The 22899-nt window shown below is 38.8% G+C and overlaps 1 protein-coding gene across 1 annotated transcript in view; it reads right to left on the bottom strand.

Moving 5' to 3' along the window:
* MYH15 (myosin heavy chain 15) overlaps window positions 1-22899 on the bottom strand; it is a 171445-nt gene that overhangs the window by 112336 nt on the left and 36210 nt on the right. Inside the window, 2 exon segments of the mRNA XM_065875875.1 lie at window positions 16844-16857; window positions 16860-16961. Of these exon segments, the coding sequence (XP_065731947.1) occupies window positions 16844-16857; window positions 16860-16961 (116 nt within the window).

Below are 22899 nucleotides of genomic sequence, written 5' to 3'. Positions count from 1 at the left end.
TTCACAGTGGTAAATGGGAGTATTTCCTTAATTTCTCTTTCAGATTTTTCATCATTATTGTATAGGAATGCAAGAATTTCTGTGCATTAATTTTGTATCCTGCTACTTTACCAAATTCATTGATTAGCTCTAGTAGTTTTCTGGTAGCATCTTTAGGATTCTCTATGTATAGTATCATGTCATCTGCAAGCAGTGGCAGCTTTACTTCTTCTTTTCCAATTTGGATTCCTTTTATTTCTTTTTCTTCTCTGATTGCTGTGGCTAAAGCTTCCAAAACAATGTTGAATGATAGTGGTGAGAATGGACAACCTTGTCTTGTTGCTGATCTCAGAGGAAATGGTTTCAGTTTTTCACCATTGTGAACGATGTTGGCTGTGGGTTTGTCACATATGGCATTTATTATGTTGAGGTAAGTTAAGTTCCCTCTTTGCCTACTTTCTGGAGGATTTTTATCATAAATGGGTGTTGAAGATTGTTGACGGCTTTTTCTGCATCTGTTGAGATGATCATATGGTTTTTATTCTTCAATTTTTTAATGTGGTTTATTATACTGATTGATTTGCATATATTGAAGAATCCTTGCATTCCTGGGATAAACCGCACTTGATCATGGTATATGATCTTTTTAATGTGTTGTTGGATTCTGTTTGCTAGTATTTTGTTGAAGATTTTTGCATCTATATTCATCAGTGATATTGGCCTGTAGTTCTCTTTCTTTGTGACATCTTTGTCTGGTTTTGGTATCAGGGTGGTGGTGGCCTTGTAGAATGAGTTTGGGGTTTGTTCCTCCCTCTGCTATATTTTGGAAGAGTTTGAGAAGGATAGGTGTTAGCTCTTTTCTAAATGTTTGATAGAATTCGCCTGTGAAGCCACGTGGCTCTGGGCTTTTGTTTTTTGGAAGATTTTTAATCACAGTCTCAATTTCAGTTCTTGTGATTGGTGTGTTTATATTTTCTATTTTTTCCTGGTTCAATCTCGAATGTTGTGCTTTTCTATGAATTTTTCCATTTCTGCAGGTTGTCCATTTTATTGGCATAGAGTTGCTTGTAGTAATGTCTCATGATCCTTTGTATTTCTGCAGTGTCAGTTAATGCTTCTGACATAGTTTTTCATTTCTCATTCTAATGATTTGAGTCTTCTCCCTTTTTTTCTTGATGAGTCTGGCTAATGTTTTATCAATTTTGTTTATCTTCTCAAAGAAACAGCTTTTAGTTTTATTGATATTTGCTATTGTTTTCTTCTTTTCTTTTTCATTTATTTCTGATCTGATCTTTATGATTTCTTTCCTTGTGCTAACTTTTTTTTGTTCTTCTTTCTCTAATTGCTTTAGGTGTAAGTTTAGGTTGTTTATTTAAGATGCCTCATGTTGCTTAAGGTAGGACTGCATTGCAATAAACTTCCCTCTTAGAACTGCATTTGCTGCATCCTACAGGTTTTGGATCGACATGGTTTCATTGTCATTTGTTTTTAGGTATTATTTTATTTCCTCTTTGATTTCTTCAGTGATCCCTTGGATATTAAGTAGTGTATTGTTTAGCTTCCATGTGTTTGTATTTTTTACCGATTTTTCCTGTAATTGATATCTGGTCTCATAGTGTTGTTTTCGGAAAAGATACTTGATATGATTTCAATTTTCTTAAGTTTACCAAGGCTTGATTTGTGACCCAAGATATGGTCTATCCTGGAGAATGTTCCATGAGCACTTGAGAAGAAAGTGTATTCTGTTGTTTTTGGATGGAATGTCCTATAAATATCAATTAAGTCCATCTTGTTTAATGTGTCATTTAAAGCTTGTGTTTCCTTATTTATTTTCATTTGGGATGATCTGTCCATTGGTGAAAGTGGGGTGTTAAAGTCCCCTACTATGATTGTGTTACTGTCGTTTTCCCCTTTTATGGCTGTTCACATTTGCCTTATGTATTGTGGTGCTCCTATTTTGGGTTCATAAATATTTACAATTGTTATATCTTCTTCTCCAATTGGTCCCTTGATCATTATTTAGTGTTCTTCTTTGTCTCTTGTAATAGTCTTTGTGTTAAAGTCTATTTTGTCTGATATGAGAATTGCTACTCCAGCTTTCTTTTGATTTCCATTTGCATGGAATATCTTTTTCCATCCCCTCACTTTTGGTCTGTATGTGTCCCTAGGTCTGAATTGGGTCTTGTGTAGACAGCCTATGTTCGGTTCTTGTTTTTGTATCCATTCAGCTAGTCTATGTCTTTTGGTGGGAGCATTTAATCCATTTACATTTAAGGTAATTATCGATATGTATGTTCCTATTACCATTTTCTTAATTGTTTTGAGTTTGTTATTGTAGGTCTTTTCCTTCTCTTGTGTTTCCTGCCTAGAGAAGTTCTTTTAGAATTTGTTGTAAAGCTGCTTTGGTGGTGCTGAATTCTCTTAGCTTTTGCTTGTCTATAAAGGTTTTAACTTCTCCATCAAATCTGAATGAGATCCTTGCTGGGTAGAGTAATCTTGGTTATAGGTTTTTCCCTTTCATCACTTTAAATATGTCTTGCCACTCCCTTTTGGTTTACAGAGTTTCTGCTCTAAAATCAGCTATTAACCTTATGGGGATTCCCTTGTATGGTATTTGTTGTTTGTCCCTTGCTGCTTTTAATATTTTTTCTTTGTATTTAATTTTCAGTAGTTTGATTAATATGTGTCTTGACATGTTTCTCCTTGGATTTCTCCTGTATGGGACTCTGTGCACTTCCTGGACTTGATTGACTATTTCCTTTCCCATATTAGGGAAGTTTTCAACTATAATCTCTTCAAACATTTTCTTAGTACATTTCTTTTTCCCTTCTTCTTCTGGCACCCCTATAATTCGAATGTTGGTGTGTTTAATGTTGTCGCAGTGGTGTCCAAGACTGTCCTCAATTCTTTTCATTCCCTTTTCTTTATTCTGCTCTATGGTAATTATTTCCACTATTTTATCTTCCTGGTCACTTATCCATTCTTCTGCCTCGGTTATTCTGCTATTGATTCTTTCTAGAGAATTTTAAACTTCATTTATTCAATAATGTTCATCATTGTTTGTTTGCTCTTTAGTTCTTCTAAGTCCTTGTTAAACGTTTCTTGTTTTTTCTCCTTTCTATTTCCAAGATTTTGGATCATCTTTACTATCACTACTCTGAATTCTTTTTCAGGTAGACTGCCTATTTTCTCTTCATTTGTTTGGTCTGGTGGGTTTTTACCTTGCTCCTTTATCTCCTGTGTGTTTCTCTGTCTTCTCATTTTGCTTAACTTACTGTGTTTGCAGTCTCCTTTTCACAGGCTGCAGTTTCATAGTTCCAGTTGTTTTTGGTGTCTGCCCCCAGTGGCTAAGGTTTGTTCAGTGGGTTGTGTAGGCTTCCTGGTCGAGGGGACTAGTGCCTGTCTTCTGGTGGATGAGGCTAGATTTTGTCTTTCTGGTGGGCAGCACCATGTCTCGCTGTGTGTTTCAGGGTAGCTGTGACCTTATTATGTGATCTTATTATGTGTTTCAGGGTAGCTGTGACCTTATTATGATCTCTCCTAAGGGGTGGGGTTGTGTTCCTTTCTTTCTCGTTGTTTTGCATAGGGTGTCCAGCACTGTAGCTTGCTGGTTGTTGAGTGGAGCTAGGTCTTAGTGTTGAGATGGAGATCTCTGGGAGAGCTTTCGCCGTTTGATATTACATGGAGCTGAGAGGTCTCTGGTGGACCAATGTCCTGAACTCAGCTCTCCCACCTCAGAGGCACAGGCCTGACACCCAGCTGGGGAACCAAGACCCTGTCAGCCACATGGCTTTTGGAAAGTCTGATGTCTTCTGCCAGCGTTCATTAGGTGTTCTGTAGGAGTTGTTCCACATGTAGATGTATTTCTGATGTAATTTTGGAGAGGAAGGTGATCTCCACGTCTTAATCCTCTACCACCTTGAGGGTCTCCCCCATCCCAGACCTATAAACCAGAATTTTTACTCTAACACAATCCCCTCTGACTCCTACCCACCATAAAGTTTGAAAAATACTGGTAGAGTATGTTAGGAATCTCGAATCCCCAGCCCTTGTCCTTCTGCTGCTGTTGCTAATAAATTGTATAACCTTTGGCAAGTGACCTAACCTCCCTGGGCTGCAGTCTCTTCACCTGAATTATGCTCTTAAAGATTCTTTCCAGCATCAGCTTCCACCTTCTTTATTATATTAATTCCCAGGGCCGTTCTCAACTCTGTGCGGGGAGAATGGCAATTTAGTGCATCATTCTGACTCAGATTCTCCTACTATAAAACTCAGGCTGCATTTCCCCTCCCTGGAGGTGTGTGGCAAAAGCTCTCTCATAACCTACTAGGGAGAGCTCCAACCTCTGTGCCTGCTGCTGCTGTACAGATGCAGATCCTGTTGCCGTGATGCAAAGGCACTGCTGTAGAGCAGGTTTCTGATAGACTCCAAGTAGGAGTGATTTTCAGCTGGACAGTCTCCAAGCCTGGAAGCAGAATGTGCTCCAACGACTTAACATTTAAAATAGGCCTATTGCATCCATCCTTTAGCTGCCCGGAGAGTGAACACAGCAGGAGCCAGTTTGTGTCTGGTAGTGATTTAGTTATGAGTCACTCACTCCCTGATCAGTTATCTTGAGTCATTTCCACAGTAATCCATAAGCCGGTGGCATCACAGTTTTTTATTATTGGCGTCAAGAGCACACCCGCACAAATAAAGCACCAGGAATGATTTTTATCCTCCAGAGCACCGAGGAATCACTCTCTGTCTATAGTAGTCACTTTGAAAGTTAAAAAGAACATGACTAACTTGCTCACTCCCTTTTAATTCCCTAAATACTTGAGAAGTAGGAGTGGGAGAGAAACTGGCCATGGGTGGGGAGTAGCAAAGAAATAGGAAGAAAGCCTGAAGTTGTAGCAGAGGAAGAAATGGATGGTATGATGTGTGCTGAATCAATTAATAAAACTGAAAATCCAATATACTGCTCACGAATTAATCATTTTCATCACTTTCTGTCCAATGAAGGACGACAGAGGCAGGAAAATCTACATGCCCACTTTTCAGGGACTAAATGGACCTATGTCTGAGCTCTTTTCAAAATAACCTCACAGAAGACTTTGATTACTTGGGGGTCGAGAGTATATGACAGAAAAAAACAAAACTGAAAAGAAGTGGAGTCAAATTTTTAACCACTTTGATCCCTCACTTTCTCATCTGTAAAATAACAATATTAAAATATTCTTGTCTCATGGTTGTTGGGAGAGGTTCAATGAGACAGTGGGTGTAAATATACATAGCACAACATTTGACACTTAGCATCCAATAAATATTAGTTCCCCCTTTCCCATCCCTTTTCCACTTTTATCACTTCCTCACCCTCAATCCAGTATTTATTACCCACGTTCCCTTGAGCAGTTAATCGTTCTAAGGTTCACTGTCTTTAACTATAAAATGGAAATGTAAATAAGATCAATTTTGCAGGCTTGCTGTTAGATTAAATAAGCTATCCATAAAAAGCACATAGCATAGCACCCATAGTGAGCATTCAATGGCTACTTATTATTATTATTGTTTGATTATTATTAATCTTTTTAAAGTAAAATAACTTATTTCTGATCAGCACAGTTAGAACTCTCCTGGAATCATAAAATACTAGGCCTGAAGAACCCTACTTCCTGATAATCACGTATAGTGTCTCTCAACTCAGGATGGTGCCTCCCCCTAAGGGTGGGGGGCATTTGGAAACAGGGTGGGCATTTTTCCATTGTTATAGTGACTGAGAGTATTAGTGGTATTTAGCACCTTGGAGGAGGAATGCAAAGCCTCCTACAATGTGTGGACATGCTCATACACGAAGAATTATCCCCTTTAGATGCCAATCACCCCACCACTAAGACACACAGAAGATTTAACTTCTTCATGGGTGCTCAGAGAGATGGAGTATTTGACCAAAGTCCAAGAGTTAGTTAGCATTAGAGCTAGAACTAAATTTTGTATAGCATGTTAACACTGCAAGAATTTTTGCCATCTTTTGCAATTGTCATCAACAGCACATACATCTCTATTCTTAGCCGTGACAATTGTCTCTATAAAGTCAGTACAATTCCTAAGAAAAGAAAAGCCTTACAGTGTGCTTTCTTACTTTGTCTCCAGGAGATGGAAGAAGAGAGAGAGAGAAATAGAGAGAGTGCATGAGCAAGAGGGAGAGTGGGGGAGGGAGGGAGAGGATGGAGGATGAGGGTTTCTTTTCTTTTACTGTTGAATAATAATATATTAGCTTGCTTCACTGATTCCATTATAGTAGAGGCTGGGGTAGTAACTCAGTCCCTGAGAACACAATATTAAAGAGACAAAGGTTTGATTTCAGTCCTCCTATGGGCTCATTAGTTTTACACAGAGCAAGTCCTCTTCTATAATCATAGCATGTCATGCAGGCATGGGGTGGCGAATGTCTTAAAAGGCAAGAAGCTGCCAAACACCTCTAACCTCACTACCAAGAAATAGCTTAGCTACTTGTCCTGCTGAGTATGGTTCAACGTCAGCTCAATATTTTATTTTAACATTTATGGCTGTGATTAGATGGCCACTGCCTTGAAAGAGTGTGGGTGAGGGGCTGGTGAGCACAGGGAGCTTCCAGGGGCTGAGTGAAGAGGTGTCTCTGATGCCCGTGAAGAACAGTCAGGGATCAGTGTCTTTCAAGGATGTAACTGTAGACTTTGGCAGGGAGGAGTGGCAACTGTTGGACCTTGCTCAGAAAAGTCTGTACAGGGATGTAATGCTGGAAAATGATTTCAATTTGATCTCAATGGTGTGTCAAGTTCCCAAACCAGAAGTCATTTTCAGCTTGGTGAAATATCAAGCCAGAGCTGTCTAGAATACATAGGAAGTACAGAATGGCTAACATACACCTCTGCAAAAAAGAAACATAGGCAGACCTTGAAGACAGCAGAGGAATAAGACGTGGAGATCACCTTCCTCCCCACAAATACATCAAAAATACATCTACATGTGGAACTCCTACAGAACGCCTACTGAATGCTGGCAGAAGACCTCAGACTTCCCGAAAGGCAAGAAAATCCCCACATACCTGGGTAGGGCAAAAGAAAAAAGAAAACACAGAGATAAAAGAATAGGAACAGGACCTGAACCTCTGGGAGGGAGCTGTGAAGGAGGAAAAGTTTCCACACACTAGGAAGTCCCTTCACTGGTGTGGATGGAGGTGGGAAGCTTTGGAGCCACAGAAGACAGCACAGCAACAGGGGTGCAGAGGGCAAAGCAGAGAGATTCCCACACAGAGGATCAGTGCCAACCGGCACTCACCAGATTGAGATGGTTGTCTGCTCACCCACTGGGGCAGGTGAGGGCTGGGAGCTGAGGCTTGAGCTTCAGAGGTCAGACCCTAGGGAGTGGACTGGGGTTGGCTGCATGAAGACAGCCTGAAGGGGGCTAGTGCACTACAGCTAGCCAGGAGGGAGTCCGAGCAAAAGTCTGGACCTGATGGAGAGTCAAGAGGCCATTGTTTTGGGGTGTGTGAGGAGAGGGGCTTCCTGCTCCATGTGCCCACAGATGGCAGAGCACCGCCTAAGTGAGCTCCAGAGACAGGCATGACCAATGGCTAACATCTTGGACCCCAGAGACAGGCAAAGACCTCTATTACTGCCGCCACTGCCACCAAGAATCCTGTGTGCAAGCACAGGTCACTACCCACACCCCTCCAGAAGCCTGTGCAGCCCGCCACTGCCAGGGTCCCATGATCTAGGGCCACCTTCCCTGGAAGAACACATGGTGCACCTCAGGCTGTTGCAACATCATGCCGGTCTCTGCCACTGCACGCATGCCCCGCATTCCAATTATGACTACCATACTCCTCCCTCTAACTAGCCTGAGGGAGTAAGAGAGCCCTAATCAGCCACAGCTTTAACACCCTCCTCTCTGGGTGGGGAAGAGATGCCTGAGAGTGGCCTACACGCAGAGGTGGGGCCAAAACCAAAGCTGAACCCCAGGAGCTGTGCAAACAAAGTAGAGAAAGGGAAATTTCTCTGTGCAGCCTCAAGAGCAGCAGATTAAATCCCCGCAATCAGCTTGATAAACCCTACATCTGTGGAGTACCTGAATAGACAACAAATGTCCCAAAATTGAGGCGATGGAATTTGGGAGCAAATGTAGCCTTGGGGTTTTCTTCCTGCGTTTGATTCGTTTTTGGTTTTATGTTTATCTTAGCTTAGTTTTTAGTGCTTGTTTTCATTGGTGGGTTTGTTTACTGGTTTGGTTTCTCTCTTCCTTTTTTTTTTTTCTCTTTTTGTGAGTGTGTGTGTGTGTATGTTTTTTTGTGTGATTTTGTCAATTTAGTTTTGCTTTTACCATTTGTTTTGGGGTTCTGTCTGTTCACTTTATTTTTCTTCATTTTATTCCATGCCATGCAGTTGGCAGGGTTATGGTGCTCCGGCCGGGTGTTGGGCCTGAGCCTCCAAGTTGGGAGAGCTGAGTCCAGGACACTGGACTGCCAGAGACCTTCAGAGTCCTTCCAGCTCCACATAATATAAATTGGTGAGAGCTCTCTCAGAGATCTCCATCTCAACATTAAGACTGAGCTCCACCCAATGGCCAACAAGCTCCAGTGCTGGAAAACCCATGCCAAACAACTAGTAAGAGAGGAACACAGCTCCATTCATTAGCACACAGGCTGCCTAAAGTCATACTAAGTTCAAAGACACCCCAAAACACACCGGTTGCAGCCCTGCCCACCAAAGAGACAAGATCCAGCCCCACCCAAAAGAAGACAGGAACCAGTCCCCCCCACCAGGAAACCTACACAACCCACTGAAACAACCTCACCCACTGGGGGCAGACAAGAGAAATAAGAGGAACTACGAACCTGCAGCCTGCAAAAAGGAGACTGCAAACACAGTGAGTTAAACAAAATGAAAAGACAGAGAAATAGGCACCAGATGCAGAAGCAAGGTAAAAAACCACCAGACCAAACAAATGAAGAAGAAATAGGCAGTCTACCTGAAAAAGGATTCAGAGTAGTGATAGTAAAGATGATCCAAAATCTTGGAAATAGAATGGAGAAAAAAGAATAAATGTTTAACAAGGACCTAGAAGAACTAAAGAGCAAACAAACAATGATGAACAACACAATAAATGAAGTTAAAAATACTCTAGAAGGAATCAATAGCAGAATAACTGAGGCAGAAGAATGGACAATGACCTGGACGATAGAATACTGGAAATAATGGCCGCAGAGCAGATAAAGAGAAAAGAATGAAAAGAACTGACAACAGTCTCAGAGATTTCTGGGACAATATTAAATGCACCCACTTTTGAATTATAGGGGTCCCAGAAGAAGAAGAGAAAAATAAAGGGCCTGAGAAAATATTTGAAGAGATTATACTTGAAAACTTCCCTAACATGGGAAAGGAAATAGTCAATCAAGTCCAGGAAGCACAGAGAGTCCATACAGGATAAATCTGAGGAGAAACACGCCAAAACACATATTAATCAAACTATCAAAAATTAAATACAAAGAAAAAATATTAAAACCAGGAAGGGAAAAACAACAAATAACATACAAGGGAATTCCTATAAGCTTAAGAGCTGATCTTTAAGCAGAAACTCTGCAAGCCAGAAAGGAGTGGCAAGACATATTTAAAGTGATGAAAGGGAAAACTCTACAACCAAGATTACTCTACCTAGCAAGGATCTCATTCAGATTTGACAGAGAAATTAAAACCTTTACAGACAAGCAAAAGCTAAGAGAACTCAGCACCACCAAACCAGCTTTAAAACAAATGCTAAAGGAACTTCTATAGATGGGGGAAAACAAGAGAAGAAAAAGACCTACATAAACAAACCCAAAACAATTAAGAAAATGGTAATAGGAACATACATATCAATAATTACTTTAAATTAAATGGATTAAATGCTCCAACGAAAAGAAACAGATTGGCTGAAAGGATACAAAAACAAGGCCCACATATATGCTGTCTACAAGAGACCCACTTCAGACCTAGGGACACACACAGATTGAAAGTGAGGGGATGGAAAAAGATATTCTATGCAAATGGAAATCAAAAGAAAGCTGGAGTAGCAGTTCTCATATCAGACAAAATAGACGTTAAAATAAAGACTATAACAAGAGACAAAGAAGAAAACCACATAATTATCAAGGGATCAATACAAGAAGAAGATAAAACAATTGTAAATATTTATGCACTCAAAAAGGAGCACCTCAATATAAAAGGCAACTGCTAACAGCCATAAAAGGGGAAATTGACAGTAACACAATAATAGTCGGGGACTTTACACCCCACTTTCACCAATGGACAGATCATCCAAACTGAAAATAAATAAGGAAACACAAGCTTGAAATGACACATTAGACTACATGGACTTAACTGATATTTATAGGACATTCCATCCAAAAACAACAGAATACACTTTCTTCTCAAGTGCACATGGAACATTTTCCAGGATAGATCATATCTTGGGTCACAAATCAAGCCTTGGTAAAGTTAAGAAAATTGAAATCATATCAAGTACCTTTTCTGACCACAATGCTATAAGACTAGATATCAATTACAGGAAAAAAATCTGTAAAAAATACAAACACATGGAGGCTAAACAACATGCTACTAAAGAACCAAGAGATGACTGAAGAAATCAAAGAGGAAATCAAAAAATACCTAGAAACAAATGACAACGAAAACACGATGACCCAAAACCAATGGGATGCAGCAAAAGCAATTCTAAAGGGAAGCTTATAGCAATACAATCCCACCTCAAGAAACAAGAAACACCTCAAATGAACAACCTAACCTTACACCAAAAGCAATTAGACAAAGCAGAACAAAAAAACCAAAAATTTAGCAGAAGGAAATAAATCATAAAGACCAGATCAGAACCTCCTAGAGAAATGGAAATAAAAACAAAAATAAACAAATGGGACCTAATGAAACTTCAAGGCTTTTGCACAGCAAAGGAAACCATAAACAAGACCAAAAGACAACCCTCAGAATGGGAGAAAATATTTGCAAATGAAGCAACTGACAAAGGATTAATCTCCAAAATTTACAAGCAGCTCATGCAGCTCAATATCAAAAAAACAAACAATCCAAAAATGGGCAGAAGACCTAAATAGACATTTCTCCAAAGAAGATATACAGATGGCCAGCAAACACATGAAAGGATGTTCAACATCACTAATCATTAGAGAAATGCAAATCACAACTACAATGAGAAATCATCTCACACCAGTCAGAATGGCCATTGTCAAAAAATCTACAAACAATACATGCTGGAGAGGGTGTGGAGAAAAGGGAACCCTCTTGCACTGTTGGTGGGAATGTAAACTGATACAGTCACTATTGAGAACAGTATGGAGGTTCCTTAAAAATCTAAAAATAGAACTGCCATACGACCCAGCAATCTCACTATGGGGCATATACCCTGACAAAACCATAATTCAAAAAGAGTCATGTACCACAATGTTCACTGCAGCTCTATTTACAATAGCCAGGACATGGAAGCAACCTAAGTGTCCAACAGCAGATGAATGGATAAAGAAGATGTGGCACATATACACAATGGAATATTACTCAGCCATAAAAGAAAGGAAATTGAGTTATTTGCAGTGAGGTGGATGGACCCAGAGTCTGTCATACAGAGTGAAGTCAGAAAGAAAAACAAATGCCATATGCTAACACATATATATGGAATCTAAGAAAAAAAAATGGTCATGAAGAACCTAGGGGCAGGACAGGATTAAAGATGCAGACATAGAGAATGGACTTGGGGACACAGGGAGGGAGAAGGGTAAGCTGGGACAAGGTGAGCGAGTGGCATGGACATATATACACTACCAGACGTAAGGTAGATAGCTAGTAGGAAGCAGCCACATAGCACAGGGAGATCAGCTCGGTGCTTTGTGACCACCTAGAGGGGTGGGATAGGGAGAGTGGGAGGGAGGGAGACACAAGAAGGAAGAGATATGGGAACATATGCATATGTATAACTGATTCACTTTGTTATGAAGCAGAAACTAACACACCATTGTAAAACAAGTATACTCCAATAAAGATGTTAAAAAAAAAAGAGGGAAGAGATATGGGAACATATGTATATGTATAACTGATTCACTTTGTTATAAAGCAGAACTAACACACCACTGTAAAGCAATTATACCCCAATAAAGATGTTTAAAAAAAAAAAAAAAAGACCAGATCAGAAATAAATGAAAAAGATATGAAGGAAACAATAGCAAAGATCAATAAACTAAAAGCTGGTTCTTTGAAAAGTTAAACAAAATTGATAAAACATCAGCTAGACTCATCAAGAAAAAAGGGAGAAGACTCAAATCAATAGAAATGAAAAAGAAGTAACAACTGACACTGCAGAAATACAAAGGATCATGAGAGATTACCATGAGCAACTATATGTCAATAAAATAGACAACCTGGAAGAAATGGACAAATTCTTAAAAAAGCACAACTTTCTGAGACCGAACCAGAAAGAAATAGAAAACATATACAGCCCAATCACAAGCACTAAAATTGAAACTGTGATTAAAAATCTTCTAACAAACAAAAGCCCAGGACCAGATGGCTTCAGAGGCGAATTCTATCAAACATTTAGAGAAGAGCTAACACCTATCCTTCTCAAACTCTTCCAAAATATAGCAGAGGGAGGAACACTCCCAAACTCATTCTACATTGCCACCATCTCCCTGATAACAAAACCAGACAAAGACATCACAGAAAAGAAAACTACAGGCCAGTATCACTGATGAACATAGATGCAAAAATCCTCAACAAAATACTAGCAAACAAAATCCAACCGCACATTAAAAGGATCATACACCATGATCAAGTGGGGTTTATCCAGGAAACCAAGGATTCTTCAATATACGCAAATCAATCAATGTGATACACCATATTAACAAATTGGAGGATACAAACCATATGATAATCTCAATAGATGCAGAAAAAGCTTTCAACAAATTTCAACACCAATTTATAATAAAAACTCTCCAGAAAGTGGGCAAAGAGGGAACCTACCTCAACATAATAAATGCCATATATGACAAAAGCACAGCCAACATCATTTTCAATGGTGAAAAACTGAAACCATTTCCACTAAGGTCAGGAACAAGACAAGGGTACCAACTCTCACCACTATTATTCAACATAGTTTTGGAAGTTTTAGCCACAGCAATCAGAGAAGAAAAAGAAATAAAAGGAATCCAAACTGGAAAAGAAGTAAAACTGTCACTGTTTGCAGATGACTTGATACTATACATAAAGAATCCTAAAGATGCTACCACAAAACTACTAGAGCTAATCAATGAATTTGGTAAAATAGCGGGATACAAAATTAATGCACAGAAATTTCTTGCATATCTATATACTAACAATGAAAAATCTGAAAGAGAAATTAAGTAAACACTCCCATTTACCATTGCAACAGAAAAGAATAAAATACTTAGGAATAAACCTGCCTAGGGAGGCAAAAAACCTGTATGCAGAAAACTATAAGGCACTGATGAAAGAAATCAAAGACAATACAAACAAATGGAGAGCTATACCATGTTTCTGGATTGGAAGACTCAATACTGTGAAAATGACTATATTACTCAAAGCAGTCTACAAATTCAATGCAATCCCTATCAAACTACAATGGCATTTTTCACAGAACTAGAAAAATTTTTTTTACAATTTGTATGGAAACACAAAAGACGCAAATAGCCAAAGCAATCTTGAGAAAGAAAAGTGCAACTGGAAGAATCAGGCTCCATGACTTCAGACTCTACTACAAAGCTACAGTAATCAAAACAGTATGGTACTGGCACAAAAACAGACATATAGATCAATGGAACAGGATAGAAAGCCCAGAGATAAACTCACACACATATGGTCACCTTACCTTTGATAAAGGAGGCAAGAATATAGAATGGAAAAAAGACATCCTCTTCAATAAGTGGTGCTGGGAAAACTGGACAGCTACATGGAAAAGAATGAAGTTAGAACACTCCCTAACACCAAATACAAAAATAAACTCAAAATGGATTAAAGACCTAAATGTAAGGTCAGACACTATAAAACTCTTAGAGGAAAACAGAGCAGAACACTCTATGACATAAATCACAGCAAGATCCTTTTTGACCCATCTCCTAAAGAAATGGAAATAAAAAAATAAACAAATGGGACCTAATGAAACTTAAAAGCTTTTGCACAGCAAAGGAAACCATAAACAAGACAAAACGACCACCCTCAGAATGGGAGAAAATATTTGCAAATGAAGCAACTGACAAAGGATTAATCTCCAAAATATACAAGCAACTCATGCATCTCAATATCAAAAAAAACAAACAACTTAATCCAAAAATGGGCAGAACAGCTAAATAGACATTTCTCCAAAAAGATATACAGACTGCCAAGAAACACATGAAAGGATGCTCACTATCACTAATCATTAGAGAAATGCAAATCAAAACTACAATGAGGTATCACCTCACACCGGTCTGAATGGCCATCATCAAAAAATCTACAAACAATAAGTGCTGGAGAGGGTGTGGAGAAAAGAGAACCTTCTTGCACTGTTGGTGGGAATGTAAATTGATACAACCACTATGGAGAACAGTGTGGAGGTTCCTTAAAAAACTGCAAATAGAACTACCATATGACCCAGCAATCCCACTACTGGGCATATACCCTGAGAAAACCAAAATACAAAAAGAGTCATGTACCCCAATGTTCATTGCAGCTCTATTTACAATAGCCAGGGCATGGAAGCAACCTAAGTGTCCATCGACAGATGAATGGATAAAGAAGATGTGGTACATATATACAATGGAATATTACTCAGCCATAAAAAGAAAAAAAATTGCATTATTTGTAGTCAGGTGGATGGATCTAGAATCTGTCATACATAGTGAAGTAAGTCTGAAAGAGAAAAACAAATACCGTATGCTGACACATATATATGGAATCTAAAAAATAAATGGTTCCGATGAACCTAGGAGCAGGACAGAAATAAATACACAGACACAGAGAATGGACTTGAGGACACAGGGGTTGGGAGGGGAAGCTGGGACGAAGTGATAGGATAGCATTGACATATATACACTACCAAATGTAAAATAGATAGCTAGTGGGAAGCAGCTGCATAGCACAGGGAGATCAGCTCAGTGCTTTGTGACCACCTAGAAGGGTGGGATAGAGAGGGTGTGAGAGAGGTGTAAGAGGGAGGGGATATGGAGATATATGTATACATATAGCTGATTCACTTTGTTATACAGCAGAAACTAACACAACATTGTAAAGCAATTATACTCCAATAAAGATGCAAAAAAAAAAGAAACCCAACCATTTATGGAACACCTACTGCTTGCAGGGCACTGTGCTAGATGCTGAGGTATTAAGATGAATTAGACACAGTCCATGGCCTCAAGGAACTCTGATTACCACAGAGGACAAAAATGTAAGCAAATTATTCCCATAGAATTGGTATTACGGTAGAGGAAGAATTATTGATTTATAGAGTAAGCTGAACTAGGAAATTGATTTTGATTAGTTGTTGAACTGTTTTAAATAACATAGTCACACCAGATGCCTTAATAAACCAAAAGAAAGAGAGTATATTGTAGTCAAAATAACTGTCTTCTATCACAAATTTCCACATTTGTCTACCTCATTTTCAGATTTAAGATGTATACAGAGTAAGACAGTCTAAGCGTCACCTGAATACTAGCTGTATGTCCTTTGGAATGTTATTTATGTTCCCTAAGCTGTTTCCTCAACTGGAAAAAACATAATTTAAGTATCCCTGCCCTATTTAACTCTGAGTATTGTTGTAGGAATGGAAAGAGATAATACCAATGCTTTATATATATTATATGTGATCAAACCACTTCTTCTTTCCAGAAAGACTACATTTCTGAGCCCCTCTGTAGCTAAGGAGAGAATTCGACTAATTCTCACCAATAGAATATTAGTAAAGGTGATATCACTTCTAGCCCCAAGCATTTAAAGTGGGTGTATTTTCTTCACAAATCATCTTTTCCCCTGTGCAGCAACATGGGAGGCCTTCCATTCCAGATGGCCTAAGTACAAAATTGAAGAAGGTGGTCCAACCTGTATTGGACTTGGTATGAGTAAGAAATAAATGCCTACTTTATTGTCACTGAGATTTTACTGTGTGTGTATTACTGCAGCATGGCCTACCTCATACTGACTAACACATAACAGATGTAAATTATTATTTTGAAATGCACTAGCATACTTAGATGGTCTCATTACCTGGCAGCTCTGGGACTGTTTATTGCAAAGCCTCAGGATCAGCAGTCCTCAGAGCACTTGTTATTCTATAGTTAAAACATTCTCCTGAATACTGAATAAAACCTATATGACCTTCCATCTCTCACGTCTAGTCTCATTTTTCCCCTCTCTTCAAATCAAATGCTAACTTCAGCATATGTTCTGAAACTCTTAATGAATGTGTCTGATTGCCTAAAAAGCCAATATTCCAAATAGGTGATAGATGTCAATTTGCCAATTTTATTCATGTCAGAAACCAACAGCTTTAAAAACTTCTTAGCTGGACAACAAAGAGTTGATCACAACAAGTAAAGGACTTGTCTGCATCTGCAAAGAGACTTGTTACCTAAGGGAAAGCTGTCAAAATGGTATCTTTCAGACTAGAAAGACTCAACACAAGAGCATTTACTGTGGTGTGCATCACAGATGAAAACATTTGGAATACTTACCAAAGTCACTTTTTTATAGAAGTTCTTGTTGCAGACATCATCAGAAGTTGAAAAATACACAAACACGAAATGTATACAATTACTACAAGATCATAGAATCGTAATGCTCTGGAAATACCTTACCTGTTCTAAATTTAGCCTCTAGTAACACATTCATTACCAACTTTGATTCTAGGATGGATCAAGCCCTTCACCACCTCAGAGGAGTTAACGCCCATGAGGAAAGCAGCTTTGTCAGCATCTGGTCAGAAGAAAGGAAGGAAAAGAAGGGAAGGAGGGAGGGAGAGAGAAAAAGAGAAGGAGGAAAGTGGGGAGGGGGAGAGACCAAGGAAAACACTATTAAAATTCATTCCACTATGGCCCAATAGACTACCCAAAAGATGGAAGGGTGGTTTGTTCAGAATGATACAGCAAGGTAGACTGTAGTTTTGAAATAAATGCATGAATCCTAAATGTTTAAAAGCCTCTATTTCTTAGAAATGCAAATCAAAACCACAATGAACTGCCACTTCACACCCACTAGAATAGCTATAATCAAAAAGACAGACAATAACGAGTTTTGGTGAAGAAGTGGAGAAATTGGAACCTTCATACACTACTAGAATATAAAATGGTACAGCTGCTATAGAAAACCATTTGGCAGCTACTCAAGAGTTAAACATAGTTACTATAGGACCCAGAAATTCCACTCTTAGGTATACACCCAAGAGAAATAAAAAGTATGTTCACACAAAATCGTTGTACACAAACGTTCCCAGTAGCATTATTCATTATGGCCAAAACATGAAAAAAACACAAATGTCCATCAGCTGATGACTGGATAAACAAAATGTGGTATATTAATACAATGGAACTTTTTTAGTCGTAAAATGGAATGAAGTATTGATGCATGCTACAACATGGATGAGGCTTGAAAAGTTTATAGTAAGGGAAAGAAGCTTGACACAAAGGCCATATATTGTACCATTTTATTTATATGAATTGTCCAGAATAGGCAAGTCCATAGAGACAGAAAGTAGATTTGTAGTTGCCAGGGACTAGGAGAGAAAGGAATGGAGAGTAGCTACTTTAGGGTACAGGATTTCTTTTTGGAGTAATGAAACGTTCTGGAATTAAGTAGGCGTGATGGTCACACAACACTGTGAATATGCTTAAACTCACTAAACTGTGCCTCTTAAAAGGATAAATTTTATAATACGGGAATTATAACTCAATTTTTAAAAAGAATCTTTTTCTTGATACTGGCCCTCTTCTGAAAAGAACTATTTATCTGAAGGACATGAAAAATCTCATTTTCGTTATTTGCCTATTTTCCCCTTCTACATATACATTTGTAGATCCTTTCAACGAAACTGGAACTTGGACCATGTCATTGGATAATTCAAGACAGCTGCCAATCAACAGAAGCCAGAACACTTGCCCAGGATCTTTCAGAAACCTTTCCTTTTCCTGTGAAACCTCTGCCCCATAGTGCCCTCTGCTGCCTAACAAGAATACTTACAACCCACACAATTGTACTTTTATAAAACAGCACTTCTATCTTCTAAGGAAAGAAGTGAAGAAGAATAAGTGTTATCAGAAGGAAAAGTAAATAGACATGTATCACACCAGGTGTTAAAAAATGGCAATAACACAAAAGAATGCCACAGGCAAAAAGTTATAAACACATTTCAAATTGCAGATTTTTTTCAGTTATCAGACAAAAGGAATATTTTACTCAATTGAACCTCTCTGCTGTCTTCCATTTCAAATGAATCCTGAGATATGCTAGTATATCTGATGTAGTAACTCCATAAAATTAATGTCTTAATATAGAAGAAAATACAGTCTTCCCTTACTTCACTAAGAAGTACAAAATTTCCTGAGCAGTAACCACAAATAGAGAATAAAGTAAAAACAAAACACATTTAGAGAGCTGTATGTCATTTGTACTAACAATATCCATTTCCTTTCTGTCAGCCTTTAAAATTCTCACAAAGGCTTGAAATGTTTGATTTACTTGTTAAATAAAATCAGTGTATACTATACATACATTTCTAGAAGCTCTACACCTACTCCATATCAATGATAATGGTCTAGGTACTCAGTTGCTATGAAACCTTTCAAAATGCAAAGCCCTTTTGGGAAAATAAATGGAAAAATCAAAAGTAAAGCAGACATACTCATCCTATGCTGAGTTATTCCTGCTAGGAGTGCCATGTTTGGAGACAAAAGCCTGATTATTTCAAGTTGAGAAGCCAATGGGTCAGAATCATAGACTTTTTGAATCAGGGGAGACTTTAAAGAGCATCTAACCCAAAATGAAAATATTTCAAAGGAAGGGAGAAATGCAGCATGCCTGATGAATCTGAGCAGAGATGAATAGTAACCAACAATGTGAAAAATGAACAGTTCCACAATATCTGTCCAGAAAAAAAAAGACAGGAGTTCGATTTTCTATGCATTGGAAGCATTCAGATGGACAATATAGGTAACAATAGTCTCAATCTCATACAACGTTTTCCCAGTGTTAATGACAGTCCTTTGAGTCTATTTTTATCCATGAACAAAGGAAACCAATTCTCTGTACAGTATCCCACCTTAAGCTCTAACAGAAATAGCCTTCAACATTATAGAATTATTTCTCATCTACTCCAGAGACACTCAAGGATATGCAGATAGAGGAGTAGTGGATTTATCCCACAGGTGTACATTAGACATCTCATGTTCTCCTTTTTTATTTTTACAGAAAATAATAGTTGTCATCATATTAAAAAAAAAAAACTTCATTTGCATTAAAAGTTAAATCTATGAATAAATGTCCTTCTGACATTTAGGAGATGCCATCATGAAGACAGCATCATCTGTAAACATATTTTCAACATGTAAGCTGATGTGTTCCCCAAAGAGGCTTTATGAAATTCCTATCAATAAACATCATTTTCTAGGATGTTGTGAATAAAACCATGAATTTTAACTTAGGTTTTATGATATTACCTGGAAGAGGTTTAGCTAGAGGGGGTTCTCAAATGGTGGTGTGGATTAGAATAGCCTGGGGAGCTCATAAAGGAACAAAGGACTAGCTCACTGAAGAAGGTTAGGGTCTGGGCCCATTTTTTAGCATGTTTGCCGGGTGATTCTGATACACATGAGGGTCTGAGAACAGTCCTTCTCAGAGGGTCCTCAACCTTGTCTGTACATTGGGGTCACCTGGCAAGTTATAAAAACAAATCCTTATGCTTGCATCCTCCCCTCAGAGATTGGTTTCCTTTGGTCTGGGTGAGGCCTGAGCTTCAGGAATTAAAAAGCTCCCCAGATGCTTTCTGATGTGTAACCAAGTTTGAGAACTACTCTCTAGAGAAGGGTAGACAGGTTTGGTAAATACATTTAGAAGATGGAGAGAACAAAGTCTGACTGCAACTGAAAACAGGTAAGGAGGTAGAGAAAAACAAGAGGCAATCCTTTCCAGTGTGACAATTCTATCCCAGTTCTATCTGATCTGTAAATAACCAGATACAAAGAAACAAAATCCAGTTTTGTCAAACCACAATCTGGCTAATGTGGAAAAGGGTTTTGAAAATGATCTTCAATTAGTCTTTTATGTAGGGTTATAATACGGTTTCTGAGCTGTTCAAACTTCCTTAATTTATTGAACTGAGTTTCTGAGCACTTGCTATGTGCAAGGCCTGGTGCTAGATGCTATAGTAAGAAGATAGATAAACAAGACTAAAATCCTTGCTATCAAGGGGTTTATAATCCATGAGAGTAAATAAAACACAGGCAAAAATAGCAAGTCAATAAAACAACTGCCTATAAGAGACAAATCATGAGTATCATGAAAGTTTGAAAGAGAAAGAGATCCCTTCTGGACTTCATGACCAGAGAAGACTTCAAGAAAGAAATAGCATTTCATCTGAGCCTTGGATGAGAAGGGTTTTGATGGGCAAGTATGGGAGAACAAGCATTTCTGAGACAGGGAACAGCATGACTTAAAGGCCCAGAGGCAGGCAGTGCGGCGATGGTCAAAGACAGTGGATAGTACCAACAAGTTAGGAAGTGAGATAAACAGAAATGTGGGTGATTTGTGGTCTCAGGAGACATCTGATGCCACTGTAAGGTATTAATTATATAATGGGGATATGTTAAAGGGCTGTTAGCAGAGAAATGGCATAATAAGAGTCAGGCTTCAGAACGATTAATGTTGTGGAAGCATGCAAGATAGACGAGAGTGAGGAGATTACAGAATAAGCGAACCCACTGTGGGACACTGGAGTGCAAAAGTGCTGAAAGTCTAAACTAAGAACGGGAAAGGGAAAAAGAGAGACTGAGAAACATGACCAAGAGGTTTCTAACCCAAGAAGCAGAGAGAAGAGCAGTACTGTGAATATGAATAGAAAAGTCAACAGGAAGACATCACTTGGGGGACGCGATGATACACTGAGTTTTAGCCATGCAGGGTTTAGGGTAGCAGTAGAATATGCAGTAGAAAGTTAGAAATATGAGGTTGGGACTCAAGAAGGAGGTAAAGGCAAGGATGTCCCCTTAGGTTTGGGTCCCTTCCCCCTTTCCATCCTCTTCTCCATCTGTCCAGCTCCTTCAATTCCTTCTTAAATGACTGGGAGGAAACGTACAAGTGTTTAATATATTAATATTAAGAGCCCTTAGATATCAATAAGAAAAATCCCGTACCTCAATTTTAAAAATGGGCTAACAATGGAAATAAAAATTCAAAAAAGAAACAATACAAATAGGTAATAACCCACAAAAATGTTAACTTTATTAATACTTAAATGTAAAATAAAATCTGGCTAACTGGCAGGAGGAAGATTGTAACTGCTAATATTGGTGAGCATATTGAGAAAGTCACTCAACTAGAAAAAGACAAAGAATATGTCCTATGTCCCTGAGTGGGTAGGATTCATTTAACAAATAATTATTTACTACTACAGTAAGGGCTACTATGATACCGTGCCAGGCACTCTATTAAAACCTAGAAATACAGCAGTGCATAACAAATTAGGCCCCTGCTCCTACAGAGCTTACATCTGATGGAGACTGGGGAGTAAGACACCTAATAAAAAACAGCTGTATGAATGACACAAACAAAAATATTCAGGGTAAGGAGATAGAGGATAATGAGAAGGAGGTGGGGGCAGTCATGGAAGGGTTTTCTGATAACATAACATCCAAGAAGGCACCTTGACAAAGTGAGGGAGTCAGCCATGAAGATACCTAGGAAGAGTCCCAGATAGAAGGAGTCAGTGAAAATGTCCTGCAACAGGAGAGCTCGAATGATCCCAAAAGAGCCAAGAGACCTGTGGGCTGAGTGAGAGGAGTGAGTGAATGGGGAAAGGGTAGGTAGGTGGGGGTTCTGCACCTGATTCCACTGAGGTGCGTGGGTCCACGCTCGGCAGTTCTGTGGCACCAGCTGGATGTCTCAACTCTTACACCAGCTACCTGGAGATAGCATCAGATTCCACACGTTAAGAGTTCAGTCCTACAAGACTGCTTCCCCCAATTCAGATGCCAATTGTGAGTCCAGGTTGTCACTTAGGCTACTGACCGACCAGCTACAGATTGGAGGTTCCAACAACAGCCTCCTTGGGTTCAGTTAATTTGCTAGAGGCTCACAGAACTCAGAAAGACACTTTACTTATTAGATCAATGATTTATTGTAAAAGAATATAATTCGGGAATAGCCAAATGGGAAAGATGTATAGGACAAAGTATGCGTAAATGGTACAGAGCTTCCACGCCTTCTCCAAGGATGCCAGTTTCCCCAAATCTCCACGTGCTCAGCAACCAAGAAGATATCTGAACACTGTCCTTTTAAGATTTTATTTTTTAGGCTTCATTACATAGGCATGGTCAATTGAATTATTGGCCATTGGTGATTGAACTCAATCTCTAGCCCTGCTCCTCTGCCCCGACAGGGGTGGGATTGAAAGTTCCAACTCTCTAATCATAGGGTTAGTTCTTGTGGTGACAAGACCCTATCCATAGGTATGGTCCAAAAGTCACCTTGTTAACATAAAAGGCACCTTTATGGCTCTCATCACTCAAGAAATTCCAAATTAAGAGCTCTGTGCCAGATATTGGGACAAAGACCAAATATAAATTTCATATTATCAAGCATAATATGGAGATGGGATTATAGAGAGATTTAGAGAGGTAACAGAAGGAGGCTATGATGAGGATTG

Source organism: Phocoena phocoena, chromosome 4 (genome assembly GCF_963924675.1).
Source record: "Phocoena phocoena chromosome 4, mPhoPho1.1, whole genome shotgun sequence".
Lineage (NCBI taxonomy): Eukaryota > Metazoa > Chordata > Mammalia > Artiodactyla > Phocoenidae > Phocoena > Phocoena phocoena.
This window is presented reverse-complemented; position numbering and strand designations above follow the sequence as displayed.